General features: G+C 32.9%; 1 protein-coding gene across 1 annotated transcript in view; it reads left to right on the plus strand.

The window, feature by feature from the left end:
- Window positions 1-2,026: 2,026 nt before the first annotated feature.
- COL3A1 (collagen type III alpha 1 chain) overlaps window positions 2,027-16,531 on the plus strand; it is a 39,798-nt gene continuing 25,293 nt past the window's right edge. Inside the window, exons 1-5 of the mRNA XM_063094978.1 lie at window positions 2,027-2,197; window positions 12,383-12,585; window positions 12,811-12,861; window positions 13,312-13,425; window positions 14,726-14,806. Of these exons, the coding sequence (XP_062951048.1) occupies window positions 2,119-2,197; window positions 12,383-12,585; window positions 12,811-12,861; window positions 13,312-13,425; window positions 14,726-14,806 (528 nt within the window). The 5' untranslated portion in view covers window positions 2,027-2,118. The remainder of the gene's footprint in view (window positions 2,198-12,382; window positions 12,586-12,810; window positions 12,862-13,311; window positions 13,426-14,725; window positions 14,807-16,531) is intronic.

A 16,531-nucleotide genomic window follows, 5' to 3' on the forward strand; every position in this document is an offset into this window, starting at 1 on the left:
TTTCTTAAGGCCATCAATCACAAACTTTTATCATGAGTATAAGGCTTTTATTTGAAAGGCTAAACAAAGAATTATAGCAGCAACTAAAAACTCAATAGAAATTTTACATGTAATGCCTGAAATAAAGCACAAAGGCATTTAAAAAAAAAAAAACATTTCTAATTATTCACACTGGAAAATAATTCTAATGTTGAAACTCAACAGATTTCAATTTTTATTCATCATTTATAATAGTAAGGGAAATCTATTTAATATAGATAAATGAATTTTTATGTAGATATGTAGGTACCAAAGATACCATGAGGTAATCATGTTTCTAAATTTGTTTGGACACAAGAGAATTTCTTTTAAAGTATGGAATAAAGATGAATGGAAGACAGAAAGGTGCATGTAACAGTCTTTTCCCAACATCTCTACTGTGATCCAGTAAAAAATCTTATATTCCTGACTGCTCTCAGCAGTTACTTTTTAAAAATCTCCAGCAGTGACTCTCCAATCTAAAAGCAGAAGATGTAAAAGAGATTGGTCTTACTCTAGTTCTCTTTTCCTGTCATCAGATGATGTCATCTAAACTGGGGCATCTTGGTTTCTGCTCCCTGTTACGAGTGATGAAAGGGGTAAGTGTACCATTGCCCATGCTTATAAAATTGATGTATACCTGGGAAAATACATAGAAAATGAATTGAGGAAAACTTGAGTAACATGAGCTGAAGGAAGAGGAAGATGAAAACAGGTTTAAAGGAGATGATTTCCCCAGGAGGGAAAGTTTTGAGTTGGGTCAGTGAGAAATGATCTCCATGAATTGGTGTGAAACGAGGAGAATTTTGCATGTATCTGCATGGAGATAAACACGATCAAGTTAACATGGAAACAATGAATGCATGTGGCTTTGATTAGAATTAAACACCTAGTGCAGATTGTAGAGATGAATGAAGGAATTATGGACTGATGAACAGGATGTAAAGAAATATTTTGATTACTAGAAATACGGTGGACAAGTATTTTTCCAGCAGAGATTTATCAAAGACCTATAAATAGTATTTACCCCCTTTCAAATATGACCCAGAAATTACTCCTTAGGTAGTTCCAGAAATACAGTGGAAAGCCATGCTGATGAGGACCTGGAAAATGCACATATGAAAGTCTAAATTTAGAAATATTTATGCTAATCTTCATAGCAATCCAGATAAAGTGAGAATTTCTTCTGGTACTCTTGTTATCCCATGTGGTAAACTTCTCTTCCGGTTTCTTATAAAGTTAAGAGATGAAAAGGCTGAATTTTTCCTTAGAAAATTGTTTTCTGGCTTTCCCAAGCAGCATAAACATTGGAAATCTTCTGAGAAAATACCCTGGCTTGCTAAAGAAATTTGTGAGGAATGGAAACAGCTATAGATAAGCATCTAACTTTTAGGATGCCGTTCCAACATAGCTCAAAAACTTAGTCTTTTGACACTTGCCTGAAATTTAACATCCAGGACCCAGGGTAGGTGGATGAGTAGAAGGGACAGGAGAGGCTTTTCTTTCAGTTAATCTCTTACAGTTCCTTAATTAAATTGAGTCAGAGGGGATTCTGGCAAAATTCCAGTATAAAAATCTTCTAGGAAGATAAGTTTTGTGAATTAGCCATGCCCAAGAAATGGACATCAAGCAATTTCTCAAAGTTATGCAGTTGTGAGTGTTATAAGGGGAATTAAAAAAAACATGCATTTAATTCTTATATATTAAAACACAAGGCAGAGCATTTCTATATATGTTCTTAAGTTTTACAGACCTATCTGTGATAATAAAATATGTAACAACTTATACATAAGCAGATGAACACAAGCTCCAGATGTGCTATTTTTCTTACTCTGGGTTGTGTCTTCTATAAGGGAAAAAGAAATATTAATCATTTCTTTTACTGCTAAGGGGATGGGTGCTGCTCTCATATTTCAGAAAGGGGCTGGAAAGTAAAGGAAGCCAAACTTTTTCCTATTTAAGGCCAAAGCAAAGGAATCTCAGTGGCTGAGTTTTATGACGGGCCCGGTGCTGAAGGGCAGGGAACAACTGATGGTGCTACTTTGAACTGCTTTTCTTTTCTCCTTTTTGCACAAAGAGTCTCATGTCTGATATTTAGACATGATGAGCTTTGTGCAAAAGGGGACCTGGTTACTTCTCGCTCTGCTTCATCCCACTGTTATTTTGGCACAACAGGAAGGTGAGTAGGCACTGATTTCATGAAACTTTATGGGGTTTTTGTCTTTATGTCTCTCACAAAGAAGTGTAACGGGAGCAATCAACCTCCTAACAGATAATTTCCTGTATAACCTTCCAATTGTAAAATGTTGAACTGACCGTAATTGTGCTTTTCACATTTGTTTAAAAAGAATAGCATCGTGTGTGTATTTAAAAATTCTCTGGTTGTTTAACACAGAGATTTTCTTGTACTAACTTGTTTTCATGTTAAAGGCACTGGGAACTTTCTAAAATGGCTTTTAAAAGTTCCACTCCTGGAGTGCTAACATCTTGGAATGCTTCCCTAGGCAGTCTGGAAGTTATTGGTCTCCTGTAATAATTTTATGTTCTCCTTTGTATAATAATTTTATGTTCCCCTTTGTGTGCTGGATTCTTTGTAAAGATAGAGTATTGAGTATTGTTTTCTCTATAAGATAATGCATTTTTAAAAATAGCATGCATTAACAAGAGTCTAACAGAAGATACTGCATATTATTAGAATCTTTGAATTTATTTCTGTAAAATGACAACAAGGTAATATCTATCAACATTCTTTAAACGGGTTCAAACTGCTAAAAAGATTTCATCGTTCCTGTTTTTATTTTGTTTCAAGCACTTACATAGTTGATTAATCCATATTTCCATTTTCCACACGTTCTACATTTTAACTGCATTCCCATTAAAGAACAGAATATTTTTAAAAATGTTTTCAACAGGCATGTTTTGACTTTACTCTAAACAAGGTATAGACACTAGTACTTTTCACTTCAAAGAGCTGGTTTGCTATATTTTGTAATAAGAGCATGCAATGGTTTTCATGTTCTAATTTCTCTGTCCCAAAATACACATTTGTCTCATTATTTATATGAAAATATTTCTTTTAATTCTTGTGTTCCTCATAGTTATGAGAGTACTAGACTAACTAGAGTACAAACTTTCATATTTCTGTGAAATAAATCAAATACTTATTTCTAAGTATTTAAATGCTAAATTTAAAGATAGCTAGAAGAAATTATTAGACATCAGTTTCTATTTGTACTTAATTAAACATGATTACACTTAAACCCATAGTTTTTGCAAATATGGTGTATGTGAATTAGCTTTTTTGTTTGTAATAGCAAATATCTTTGGTGTCCTCACAGGTAATACATGTAAGTTGTGGCGGGGGGCGGGGAGGAAACACCCAATGTCATTTCTTCAGTTATATTCAGCCCAAGGCCATAAAAGAAAAGAAACACCCATATTCCTTGTTCCCTTAGTTTCCTCTCCCCCTTATTCCTCCTCTCCCTTCCTTTCCCCTCCTTATCACTCCACCCCTTTTGGCTCCTTAGACCTCCTCCCCCTTTTGTTCCTTCACTCATCACCCCACCCCTTTCCTAGGCAAGCCCATCTCTCCTCCTCTGTCTCTCCTTCCCTGTCACTCCCTCCATACCCCCCAGGAGCCCTGCCTCCATCTCTTTTTTCATTCCCTCCCTTTGCCTCTTCACCCTTTCTTTACCCTAAACTCTCAATCCTTCTTGCTTTCTGATCCCTCTCTCCATACTATCCTATCCTAACTATCTCTCCCTATCCTATCCCTCCCAGAAGATGCTAAACTCCCAGTCCTTCCTTATGATACCAAATGACTACCAGCCCCCACCACCCCAACAAAGACTTGCTCTTTTTTGGAAGTTCAAATCTTTCTGAGCAGAAAAAAATCATAGTTCTTATTTACTGAAAAGACTACAAACCTTTGCTTTTTAGTTTAAAAGATTTACAAAATATTTGTAGTTGCCTAGTGGTTACAATCTTTTCTAAGCACTAAGGCTATTTTTCTTCTCAATCTAATTTTAGAGAGAAAAAGAGTATTTGATACTTACATTTTCTTGACATCACCTATCACATATATTTTTTTAATTTTCCCTTTTCTCCTTAGCTGAAAAAAATAAAATGCTGCGAAATTTTGTTGATATGTTTATATGCTCTTAAGCTCAAAAAGAGTTGAAAGGAATTTTGTTCAGATTATTGTTTTTGTCATATCAAAAAAAAAGTTCAGGTGTTTTAAGACAGTGCATCTTATGTTCTCTATGGGTTTTACAAGAAAATTCTGCTGGTGGATAAGCTTTGGGGAGGTTACAAGAAGTAGCTGAATATACAGCATACTCAGAACATAAAGTTCTGAGGTTGGGGTTCCTTGTAAATAACCTAATAACTCCAGAAACAGCACAGCTCTTATGAACGCTAACTTCTAGTCCACGCGCAGGAGTTTTCTGGAGTGAACATAAAACATGTTCTCACAAAAAATTTTAGTCTTTGCACAAATTTGTGAAAGTTTTATTTAACTCGTGTGTTTTATTCTACCAATGGAGAAACGTGTTCTGTTTTATATTTCCTGCAGTTTATATGAACATGCCAAATTTTAAGTTCAAACGCCCGCCACCTAGTGGCTGCCAGGCAAAGTTACTATTTACATAACTAATGCCAATATTAATGTTACATAGCTGAATTCCTATTTTTTGATGAGATTTTAAAATATTACATGTGTGTATTTTAAATTTTAAACACTGCTTTCCTAAGGAAATTAGTATATTACTGATAAAATGTTGCAAAATATACACTCTCCCACACAAACACAATAGTAACAATATTCAAAGGCTTTTTGAAAATGAGCTTAAATGTTATGGCCATTTTCAAAATTCCACATATGGCTGTTTTTTAAAAATATTTTTCATGTCTATGATGCAGTCTTTATTTGACATAAGTAGAACTCACTGCTTATAGACAGATGTATAGACAACTATTACTAAGTAATATTGCTTCATTCAGGGAGGGAGAGAAACCTTATTTTAATTAAAAGTGTTCTAATGTTTGAGCTTCAATATTTTGCTACACTGATAATTCTACCAAAATGAACTGGGTATTTAGTGGTTTCAGAACTTCAAAACTGTAAATGTACTCAAAGAATCAGTTCCTTATTACATGTTATGAGAGTCTACTTTCCATTATGCTTTAAGAGAGAATTTGAAACTAATCAGGTAACATTAAAATTTTCTGGTTTGTGGTGTCCCTACAATTAAACATACTGAACTAATAAAAAAATATATAGCATAAAGTCACTAGAAATAATTGTAATTTTAAGAGGAGAGACTGCATAATTGCTCACATATGTTAGTGTCAGTCATCAAACATGGATTTGATGGATAAGTTGAGATTTGAACACTAGAAAATAACAGAATTTAGACTAGAACAAAAATTATATTAAATCCTAGAAGATTAGAAAACACAAAATATACATTAAACTCAGAGTATCTGAATTTTCTTATTTTTATGACTATTTGTCATTGAAAAAAGGTACTAAAAAATCATATATTGTCCTAAAAAATGTATGAGCTAATGCCTTCCTAGAAGTCCAAAAAGGGTAGGTATTTATCTGTTTAATACTCAACTTTAAACTGGTAAATTTATTTTTTAACCCAGAGTCTCAGAAGCTTATGATTTAATCATAAGAAATTATCATCTATTCTGTGATATTATAAATTTTAATAAAGTATTATTGATACAAAATTTTGTGGGTTTTGTTCATGATACCTCGCATTTTCTTGCCACTTCCAGAGTATTCAATATCAGATGACCTAAAGGCCTGTAAGTAAATAGATATTCTGATTAAACTCTGTAATTAAGGATCTTGGCATTACAAGAGAGGAGAGCAAAGCCACAGGGACAGTTCTGGGAAAGAAGGAAAGACTGTGATTAAGTGCCTTTTAACTAATTCAGATTCTAAGTTGACGTCTTATCTACAGACATATTTTAAAACATCAAAAACCATTGGCTATAAATTTACCAGAATTGTAATTGAGACTGAAAGATAGCTCCTCAGGAAAGACCCTGTTCCACACCTATAGTGAGTCACATGACAGACTTTGAGTTGTCACTCAGAGAAAAGAGCGCCATCTACCCGAAACCGCATGGTTTCCATTGTGGATGACTCTTCTTTTGTGCAGAGTTTGAAAGATTACGTAGCCAGGTCTTTTACTTTGTAACATCAAGTGATATCACCGCCTTGAAGTGATTAAAGTGGATTGCTTAAGAGCTAAAACTTTATCGATGAAAGATGTTATTGCTTTTGCTAGACATAAGGAACGTTTGTAAGGTTTCCAGGTCTCCAATAACTTTCTGGAAATGTCTCTGAACTGTTTCTGGTAAAATAGTTTTCCCTAAGAAAGAGTTCAGTCTCATTGTTTTCCACACTCAAAAAGAAAAAAAAAAAAAAAAAAAAAAAAGGTTAAAAAAAAAAATGCAGAATTTTTAAAGGGGAAACTTTGCCTGTTTCATGTCAAGATGACAACGGAAAAAATGAGATAGCTATTCTTGCACAAATCATTTGTTAACTGCACTTTGGGGAGTTACATTAACCACTAGAAAGAATTCCTGTCTGTGCCTAATGAATACACAGCAGAAGTGAATTCCTTTCAGATTAACTAATAAAACCATTGTTTTTTCCATCACTAAGGTCAAGCACTGCTGTTTAAAATATAATCTTAATGAACTAAATGAAAAGTTCAAAGAGGGCAAAAGTCAAAATGCCCAAAAGATGTAAAAATCAAAGATAAAGGATCCAGAAATTATTAAAAGTTAAATTTGCCTTGAACACTAGCTCTGAGAAATTACTGCTTCAGTAAAATGGCATATCTTTTTCTGCAGCTTTTTTTTTTCCCTATAGTGTTTGGTGTAGAGGATGACACACAGAGACTACATTTTTCAAATAAATTAAAATCATAGAAATGCTCTATGCAGTTGCATAGAATGTTCATAATGTCCAAGTTTCATTCAAGAGAAACGTCTAATGAAGTTAGAAGTTCATTAATATGACTCCTTTAGCAACTATGTTTTCTGAAAATTAGTGTCTTAGTGAGACATCTTAAACATGTTTTTGCATTGGATATAGCATGCTTCTCTGTTTATTATTGTTGTTAATGTTAGAATCCTACCTCTCTGTACATAGTAAAATGTATGATGGGTTTCTGACTCACATGTTTTATCCTGTTGGTGGTCTGAATGTCATCAGGGTTACCTTGGAGATAGAACTCTTTTTAATAAGGTCAAGAGAAAATAAACAATAGAATTCAACTCCAGATGTTATCTTCCTGTTTTGAGACAAGATAGAATAGCTATCTTGGAAAGAACTGCTATCCCTTAAAAATCTACCCTTTGAAACTCTGATTTTAACCTTGCAGGGCTTACAAACTATATGGGACAGAGCTTTGAAGTTGATCTCTCTAAACCTACCCAGTCTTTGAAACAGCAGAAAGGGAATAGAATGCAGTAGTTAAGAATATCAAATTTAGAGAAAGTCTTTCTAGATTCAAATCTTAGTTTTACCCTGGACCATGTAACCTTGAGGAAATTGCAGAAGGTTTCCGTGTCTCAGATTCCTCATCTGTAAAATGAGATTATGACAGCACTCAACTCATAGGGCGATTAAGTAAAACAGACAGGCAAACCACTTAGAACAGTGCCTACAACATAGGAGGCACCATGCAAGCTCTGCCTAGCACTAGTTTTATTTACATTGGCAAATAAAATTACTCTAAAGAGAAAATTAAAGTACTTAGTGACTTAGTGATAAGAAATTTTAATATGTAAAAATTTGGTTATCAAGGTAGAAAATTTAAAGATGTTTGCCAACTGTAATAGAACAAATAGAGTATATTTTCTTCAGTTCTCTTGTAATTTGACACTAATCACACTATATTATAGATATAATTGCTGATGGTTACATATACGATATTTTAATTTTCTAATTTTCTAATTATTTTTATTTTTGGCAGAATAAAATATTATATTAACCAACCTAAAGGAAATTTCTAATTGGAGGCATAAAAATTATATATCTATAAAGAATAAAGCAAAGGAACATCTAGAAATGTTCAGAATTAAACCAAGGAATATCTAGAAATACATAAAGTTTTCTTTTTTTTCTTCTGGTGGGGACAAGAATAAGCAGAATCTACTTTGTCCATGAGAAACAGCATTTTTAATTGAAATTATCCATCTGTAATGTCTACAGATACTTCCTTCAGAGTCCTTTTTGTTAACTCATCTAATATATTTTAAGATATTATGATAAATGCATAAGCAACAGAAACATATTTAATAAAAACATATGTTTTCCAAACACTGACTGCCAAACCAAACATATTTCAGTTGAAAACTGAACCACACTCACAAAATATTCAACTTTCTAAAGTAACAAAAACGTGATAATTTACATATCACATCTGTGATTTTCAGATTTTCAGATTAAAAACACCTTTTCTCAGATAAAGATTTAGAAAGAAGAGAAAAGAAAAAAAATCATGTCACTCAAGTTAAATGAACAATTTAATTAAATTCTTTAGGTAAGCATTTTTACTCCAAAAATGGTATTAGGACAAGCATGATTTGCATTATTTTTTTAGCCACAGCAATAAGATTCTTTCAGGTCAGCATGGTTTAACATTAGAAGAATGCAAACAAAAACAATAAAAAAGTAAGCTGTAAGCACATCTAGATGTATAAAATTAAGTTACTTGGTTTAATTTTTCTCTGAAGTTATAAAACAGAGAGTTAGAAAAGAAGAAGCTGAGTGGATTATATCATGTGCTAGCTTTATTTTGTTTTATAATTTAGATCCCAGCCAGGAGATGATTTAGTCTAATGCATTGCTTGTGTGACCACAAGTAAATTTATTTCAGAACTATGTTTTGTAATAAGGAACAGAAACATCAATTGGCATGGGAGGTAGAGTTTAAAATTAATTACAGATTGGAGCAGGGAGACTTAGTTAAACGACAATAAAAGAAGTGACTGGAAAATCAATTACTTTGTCCAGTAGTAAAAACGAGATTATTTACTTTTTATTTAATATGTTTGCAAGCATATTTAACTTACTTTTTATCAAAGCTGCTCTGAATGTAAATATCTAAGAAAAGAAGGGAATAATATGAGATGATATATTTTTGAATCCCTTCTTCTGTTCTATTTCTAAATGCTGCAAATGTCTAACTAGAGCATTTTATACCTCTTGAAAACAAAACACTCTTTTTCTTGGCTTTGCCATTATTTTCCCACATACAACTAGGCACTTAAACTGAGGGCCATGAGACATCTGTGTAAGAGGTTTAGTTTCCAGCAGAACATATTGTTAACCATGTCTTGTCATGCACAGAACAACAAATTACAGGAAAGAGTACAAAACTTCATTCTTGCAGCAAAGGTGACAGGGGTAAAGAAACAGAGAAAGGGCTGATTTTCAACCACAAGTTTCTATAGGAACTGACTTTTCAGGAGAGCCAAATTTCTTTCAGATAGATGTAAAATAAGTTATGGCAATACACAAAACTGCATTAATTCTTATTTTTTAAGCATTCCAACTTTCTTCTTGTACTTTGAACTACATGACTTTCTAAAGTAAAATAAAGCATATATACATCATGTTAACTGTTATGTGTAAGTGAGAAGAAAAAAAATTACCCTAAGAATATAGCAATTAAAAAAAAGGAAAAGTTTACTAAAATAACTAAGCCTTTATATTGAAGCCTCTGTGTTTTAAAAAGAATGCTATGCAAGGTTTCTGATAATGTTTGGAAAGAAGCAACTAAACAACATTTTTCATTTATACAACATTGCATTTAACCCAATTCTAACAAATTAGTTTACAATTTTCATAAGTCAATATTTTGCTTGTTTAGTAGTTTGCAGAGCAAATGGAAAGTGCTGTATTTCTAGTGATGTGAGGACACCCTCAATGAGAAAGAACCACAGGAGGATGAATACACAGGGAGAAAAAAGATTTCTGTTCATTTCAAGGCAGGTTAATAACATAGGAAGAGAAGATATTTGGAATATGAAATGTTTGAACCTAGCTTGAACTAATCCTCACTTGTCTTTAATATGCCATTGGTGTTCAATAGCTACTTATTATAACCCACATGCTGTATTAAATGTACAAAGATATTCCTGATCCAGAGACAAAGACCTGAAAGAATAATTAGTACAAACTAGCAGTATTTTCAGGGGTGGGAAGATGGGGCTTGAAATCCACACTATTAATGGGAAAATCTTGAGCTGAAACTAATCTGTAGGAACATTTTCTATTAAGTCGATTTCAAGAAAGTTTTAAAATGATTCATTTTAAGAAAGGGGTACTAATGCAAAGATGAAAGAATGTGTTTCAAGTGATTTTACTGAAAATCTTCCATCTGAAAATTATCAGACCTTTCCCGCAAGCCAATGAACTTAGTTCTTAAATATAAGATGTCAGTTCTGCTTACAGAACAAATGAGTTTAATGTGTAGACCCTCTTATAGTATTATTGTTCATAATAGTATGAACAACATTGCTCTTCTCCTGAATATATTTTCCGTAACACCATTCAAATAGTCCTATTTCATTTGCACTGAGATAAGTATTTTGGTATTCAGCTTTTATGTTCACTAGGAATAAAAAAAATGATCCTTTAAAAGCTTAGAAAATATAACTTTTCCATGTTCTCGTATATGTGTTTCAAACATGGAGAAGGAACTAGAATAACTTCTCTAAATAAACAGATTCTTTCTTGCCTATTTAAAATTGCAATGAAACAATCATGCTTTCTTTTCATAGCTGTTGACCACACTGGGAAATTGTAATACAAAGTAAGAATGAATCTTCACACTTCTTGAATTGATCAAGGGTGTGTCACACAAGATCATCAAATTTGTATCTGCATTCTTACATGGAAATGAGACATGGAAGCAATTTCAGTTCTGTGGAGAGTCTATACATTCTGAAATTCTCTACCAAATCAGCTAAACCTCTAAACTCAAAAATTTTTAACTGTAAACCTAAATTATTATTATTCCAGATAGGGAGAGGATATAGAAACAAAAACTTAAAAAGATGATCTTTGTGGCCGTATGTAGTGTCAAGATGGAAAAATCTCATGACCACTAAAATGCTTCTTTGCCACCAGGCAGCAAAAAGGGTAGTTTTAAACTACTTGCTCCCTCCAAAGCAGGCCTCCCTCAGCAGACATTTTAAATTTCTTGGTTTTGAGAAAATAAAAATTTCAATGTTTCACAAAAAATACAAATTACAGAATAATATATCGTTTGTTGTTCGCAAAATTTTTTGTAGATGTTTAGAAACAGCATTTATTTACTGAGTCACTGGCAAACTATCACAGTAATTCTCAAGAACTAAAGTTGTATTGAACCACAATCCACAGCTAATGCTTTAAGAATTAAGACCAGGTTTTATTTTGGCAGCCCCTAAGCTGATTCATTGTGAAAGCTTATGAAATTTCAGTACCTTGCATATAATTAGGAAGCAAGTCTAAAATTTTGGTTGAAGCAAATTTTTTACCATTTTAGGCCACAAATACACATGGTCTTGATTCATATTTTTTCCTCTTACTTTTACTTATTTCTTGCCAATATTTGTTTTAAAAACATTGTTTTTTCTCTTTGCTTTCTTTCTTTTTCTTTTTCTTTTTCTTTTCTTCTTCTTCTTCTTCTTTTTTTTTTTTTTTTGGTGACTTGAAAACCTCTTTATATCCATATTGGATATACAATGTATTGTGTCATATCATGTTGACCTACTAATGCCTAACAGAGCTAGCAGTGACATTCAATAAGTACAATAAGCTTTGTTAAAGTTTTCCCAGGAAAATCTGGAAGAGTTTTATGCTGCAAAGATTAGGTCAGTTTTCTCAATTTAGTTAATAAAATCCAGACAAAGTTAGTGACAAAATCATCTTTTTAGTTTAATGCTCCCATCTACTGTTAAAGCAAAGAATAGCAATTGGGTAGAAAGGCTTATTTTTAATTGCACAATTAATAAATAAATGTTTAAATGCTTGTGTGATATCCATTGCTGTTAAGTCCTTACTACAAATGAAATTAAAATAGCTGTTGGTCCTAAAGAAAATTGACTATGGTGTGTCAAATTTATGTTAGTAAAGAGATTTGGTATTCTAAGTGGTCTCTTTCTACTTAGAAAATTATGTAAGGAAATTATGATTTTCTAGTGACAGGAAGAAATGATTTATTCCATACTATGTCCACTTGGCTATTGTAAAGAGTCATGACAGCATAACAAACATTACATCTCAGCAAAACAGAAGAGTTTCCTTCTCAGCAAAAATCATATCATCTAACTCATTTTTCAGCTGTTGAAGGAGGGTGCTCCCATCTTGGTCAGTCCTATGCGGATAGAGATGTCTGGAAACCAGAACCATGCCAAATATGCGTCTGTGACTCAGGATCTGTTCTCTGCGATGACATAATATGTGATGATCAAGAATTAGACTGCCCTAACCCAGAAATCCCATTTGGAGAATGTTGTGCAGTTTGCCCACAGCCTCCAACTGCTGTAAGTTTAAAGAAAAAATTGTACATCTTCAAGATTCGTATTTAAACACATGAATAGCTCCTATATCATAAGAGACTGAAGGGAAATAAAAGTTATGTCTGTCAAATAGTCATGTTGGTATTACAAGTAAAAGGTGCAATTCCAATTTAAAGCTAGAGATTGAATGTAATCTTGATTAAGAAGTAAATATGTCTTTTTAAATCTGTATCTTTTCCATTTTTTCAGCCTACTCGCCCTCCTAATGGTCAAGGACCTCAAGGCCCCAAGGGAGATCCAGTAAGTAACATTCTTCAGTAGGACAGAGTTAATGCTAATGATAGTGCCAGGAATAGTTTGTTTTGTTTTGTTTTGTTTTCTCTTTTTGTATCCTTTCCAGATTTTAACTTTCAGAGTTAACACATTTTCTTTAGTACTACACATTTGAATGATGACACCAAATGACAAACTGAGAATCCATAATCACACATCTAAATATTAAAATTTCCCTAACTTCATATAATGTCTTTATCTTATCAGTTTGAAAAATAAAATATAGATCAATATACAAAGGAATGCATTGCACTTAAATTATTCACATGATTTGTATAAAAGTGTATTTACTCCCAAGAAAATATTTTATATTGATTCTTAATATTATAAAGCAGAGAAGCTACAAATTTGGTAATGATTCTGAGTCACTAGGACTTCTCACTGTTTTGTTTATTTTTACCTCTGATATTTTTTTAGGGCCCTCCTGGTATTCCTGGGAGAAATGGTGACCCTGGTATTCCAGGACAACCAGGTTCCCCTGGTTCTCCTGGCCCCCCTGGAATCTGTGAATCATGCCCTACTGGTCCTCAGGTAATAAATTACAAGACTGAAAGATTCCCTCTATGAAACTACTAGTTCATCTTCTTTCTTAAGCCTATATTACATCTCGCTATTGTGGACTTTTATATCTATTCTCTGATTTTATGTATTTAGCAAATTCTTATTTAGTGCTTACATGTGCTAAGCACTATTCTAAGTGCTTTATAAGTACTCACTCTTCACTCTTACTCAAAATGCTATTGTTAATATTTACATATTTTTGCAAAATTTCCCAACTTCTTAGCAGGTATTTAACATATGCATTGTGTTTCAGAATGAACTATTAACTCCCAAAAGAAATAACATACAGAATTTAGGAAGTGCTACAGATATACTTTATTCCCCTTCTTACACTAATGGTAAAGACTCTGGAAGTTATTTTTTTTTTACAAAAAGCAGTTGAAGAGCTGTGAATATTCTTTACTGACTTCAAATCAACAGGATTATTCATGCCTATGCAACTGCTCTTGCTAAGCCTTCAGAGAACAGCCAGCTCCTCCAGAAGCATTGCAATCAACTAACTGCATGTAAAACAAATAACCAAACAAATAAATATGACAAAATTTCTGCTGCATGAAGTTAGGCAAACTAGAAAACATATATGATAAATCTCTATGAGGTTAAAAATGTGCTTTTCAAAAAGCAATTCAACAAGCAAAAGATATTGTCTGACTTATTCATAACCTGGTAACCAAATAGAACCCAACTTTAGACCTAGAACTCAAAATAAAATAAACACCAAAAGAACCTATAATCATATGAACCTTTCTACTCTTCTTTTGTTTATTTTCGATGGGTATGTTTATTTGGGGGTGAATCTTTTAGGTGTATTAACCAGAAGCCAGGTGATATGAATTTTACTTGTATCATTAACTGTTGGAAAAGTAATCTTACTTCATTTTTCATTCAAAATGAGAAGGTTGGACTATACAATATCAAGACTCACCCTCAAACAGTCGATAATCCTATGTTTATAATGCTGTAGATATTGCTTAGAAATAATAGTTTGAGTAAGAGTATATAGGAACAAATTTGAGGGAATTAACATTGAATACAATGAGTTGAAAGATTTGTGCATTACACAAGCCAGTGTTTCTGTAGGATATTTAATATCTAAAGCTATAGAGAGACTGGATAAACAGGGTAATTAATTAGTATATACCACATCCTCTAGCTTGCAGAAACCTTTTATCGGTGGATGATTGATGTTGCATGCACTTCTAAATATTTTTGAAAATAACTATGATCTCCCTATTAAAATCGTTGTATCTGTCTGGTCTTTTTGCTACAGAACTATTCTCCCCAGTTTGATTCATATGATGTCAAGGCTGGAACAGGAATAGGAGGACTCGCTGGCTATCCTGGACCAGCCGTATGTACAAATGTTTCTCAGCATTTTAGAGCATAATTTGGCCTTCCAGTTTGTTAAATCTTGAATGGTGGTTCTTCCAAAAATGCAGTGCTTTTCTGGAATTGTACAAAATAGATTAGTTCTTATTAAGGTTGGAAAAGAAAATGGTAGCATTATCATGGCCCTTTTATCCTAACTTGTTCTCCTCCCCGCCTCCTGTCGTGCTGTGCCTGTATTGCCACTCCTCCTTACATGTCATGTGTGTTGGGGACCACCTGCCTTCATGCTTACGTCTCTCTCTCCTATGTTCCCTAATTTTAATCAAATGTTACTTTTCATTTTCACTGTTATTATTTCTCACCTAAGGTTGTTCAGAATTTTCTTTTTATGTCTTTTCATTCATTAAGTGCTACTTTCTACGTGGCATTCTAAGTGGTGAATGTCCAATATCATATGTCTTACATCCAATTCTCAAATCAAACACAAATATTTCACTGATTCTTTAAGTTCATCTACCTTAAATAATAGTTATTTACCTTGTACCCAGAGGGTTTCTCTCAATGTAAATGACCTAGAGTTTTAATAGAAGAAAATAGCAAAATGGGCACACGTTCATTATACATGGTGTCCGGTGTAAATGATGCTTGCTATAGAAAGCCTCTTAAGGGAAGCAACATTAGGAGAGATTGTATTATCACTGCAAGTAACAGGTATGTCAATGTAAATAAAACGTGGCACTGGATTCTCTGGGATTGTGGAGGATTGCTGCCCAGATCATTGGACCTCATATTTGTGACTTCCAAAAACTAGAGAGGACAAAATTTTTGCCAATAGATCCAGACGGCGTGTTGAAGAAAGACCCTTAGAATCGATATGTTGTAAACTACAAAAAAAAAGAATCTTATAAATCTCTTACAGTTTTAGGGGTTGTGAGTTTTTGGTATCTTTCAAACCCATACAGAGAAATTTATTAACTTGTGTAAACATCAGTTCTTAGCTACATTCACATTACTAATTTCATTTTTAAATCAGATACACAGTTTTTAGTGAAAAATAAAAAATAAATAAATCCACCACTTATTGACATTGCAGAAGTGTTTAACAAGAGAAAATTTAATTACAAACTGTTGTTTCATAAATTCATTATCAGTATTTAGAAACAGCGTGCTACAGAACTGAAGGTTTTCTAGTTTATTCCGTATTTCTGAACAATGATAAATTAACTTGTTATCTCAAGTTATCATTGTCCTATGTATGATTCTCATGTACACATCTAAATCTCCATGTGAGTTTGACACTGTGATATCTATATCAATATAGTAATGAACTTTGGGATTCACTTACATCATTATTTTAGAAACTTGGATTATAGGATTTATAGTATGCAAATATTTTTCCACAGTGAGTTTGGTTGCCAGGTAATAAATAGTTTCTTCATCAGGGCAGTATCCCTCCAGTATTGCAAGGATTCTCATAGCATTTTGTGCTGATTTTTCCAGATTTTGAATTTCCTTCTTTAGGCGTTCTGATCAACATTTTATGACATCTGTCAATAAATTTTATTTATTCTGTGAGAATTTCATTTAGAGTGATGTTTTCTTACTGAGACTTCCATAGTAGATCTCATAAAATTAATCATACCCATGAATGGTTATAAAATTTGATAATAACAATTGTTTGCATTTTTAAAGATGTCACCATCATTTCTAAATAGACTCTCCTCTTTGATAAATGAATAAAGAGTAT

The sequence above is a fragment of the Cynocephalus volans genome, chromosome 1 (assembly GCF_027409185.1).
Source record: "Cynocephalus volans isolate mCynVol1 chromosome 1, mCynVol1.pri, whole genome shotgun sequence".
Lineage (NCBI taxonomy): Eukaryota > Metazoa > Chordata > Mammalia > Dermoptera > Cynocephalidae > Cynocephalus > Cynocephalus volans.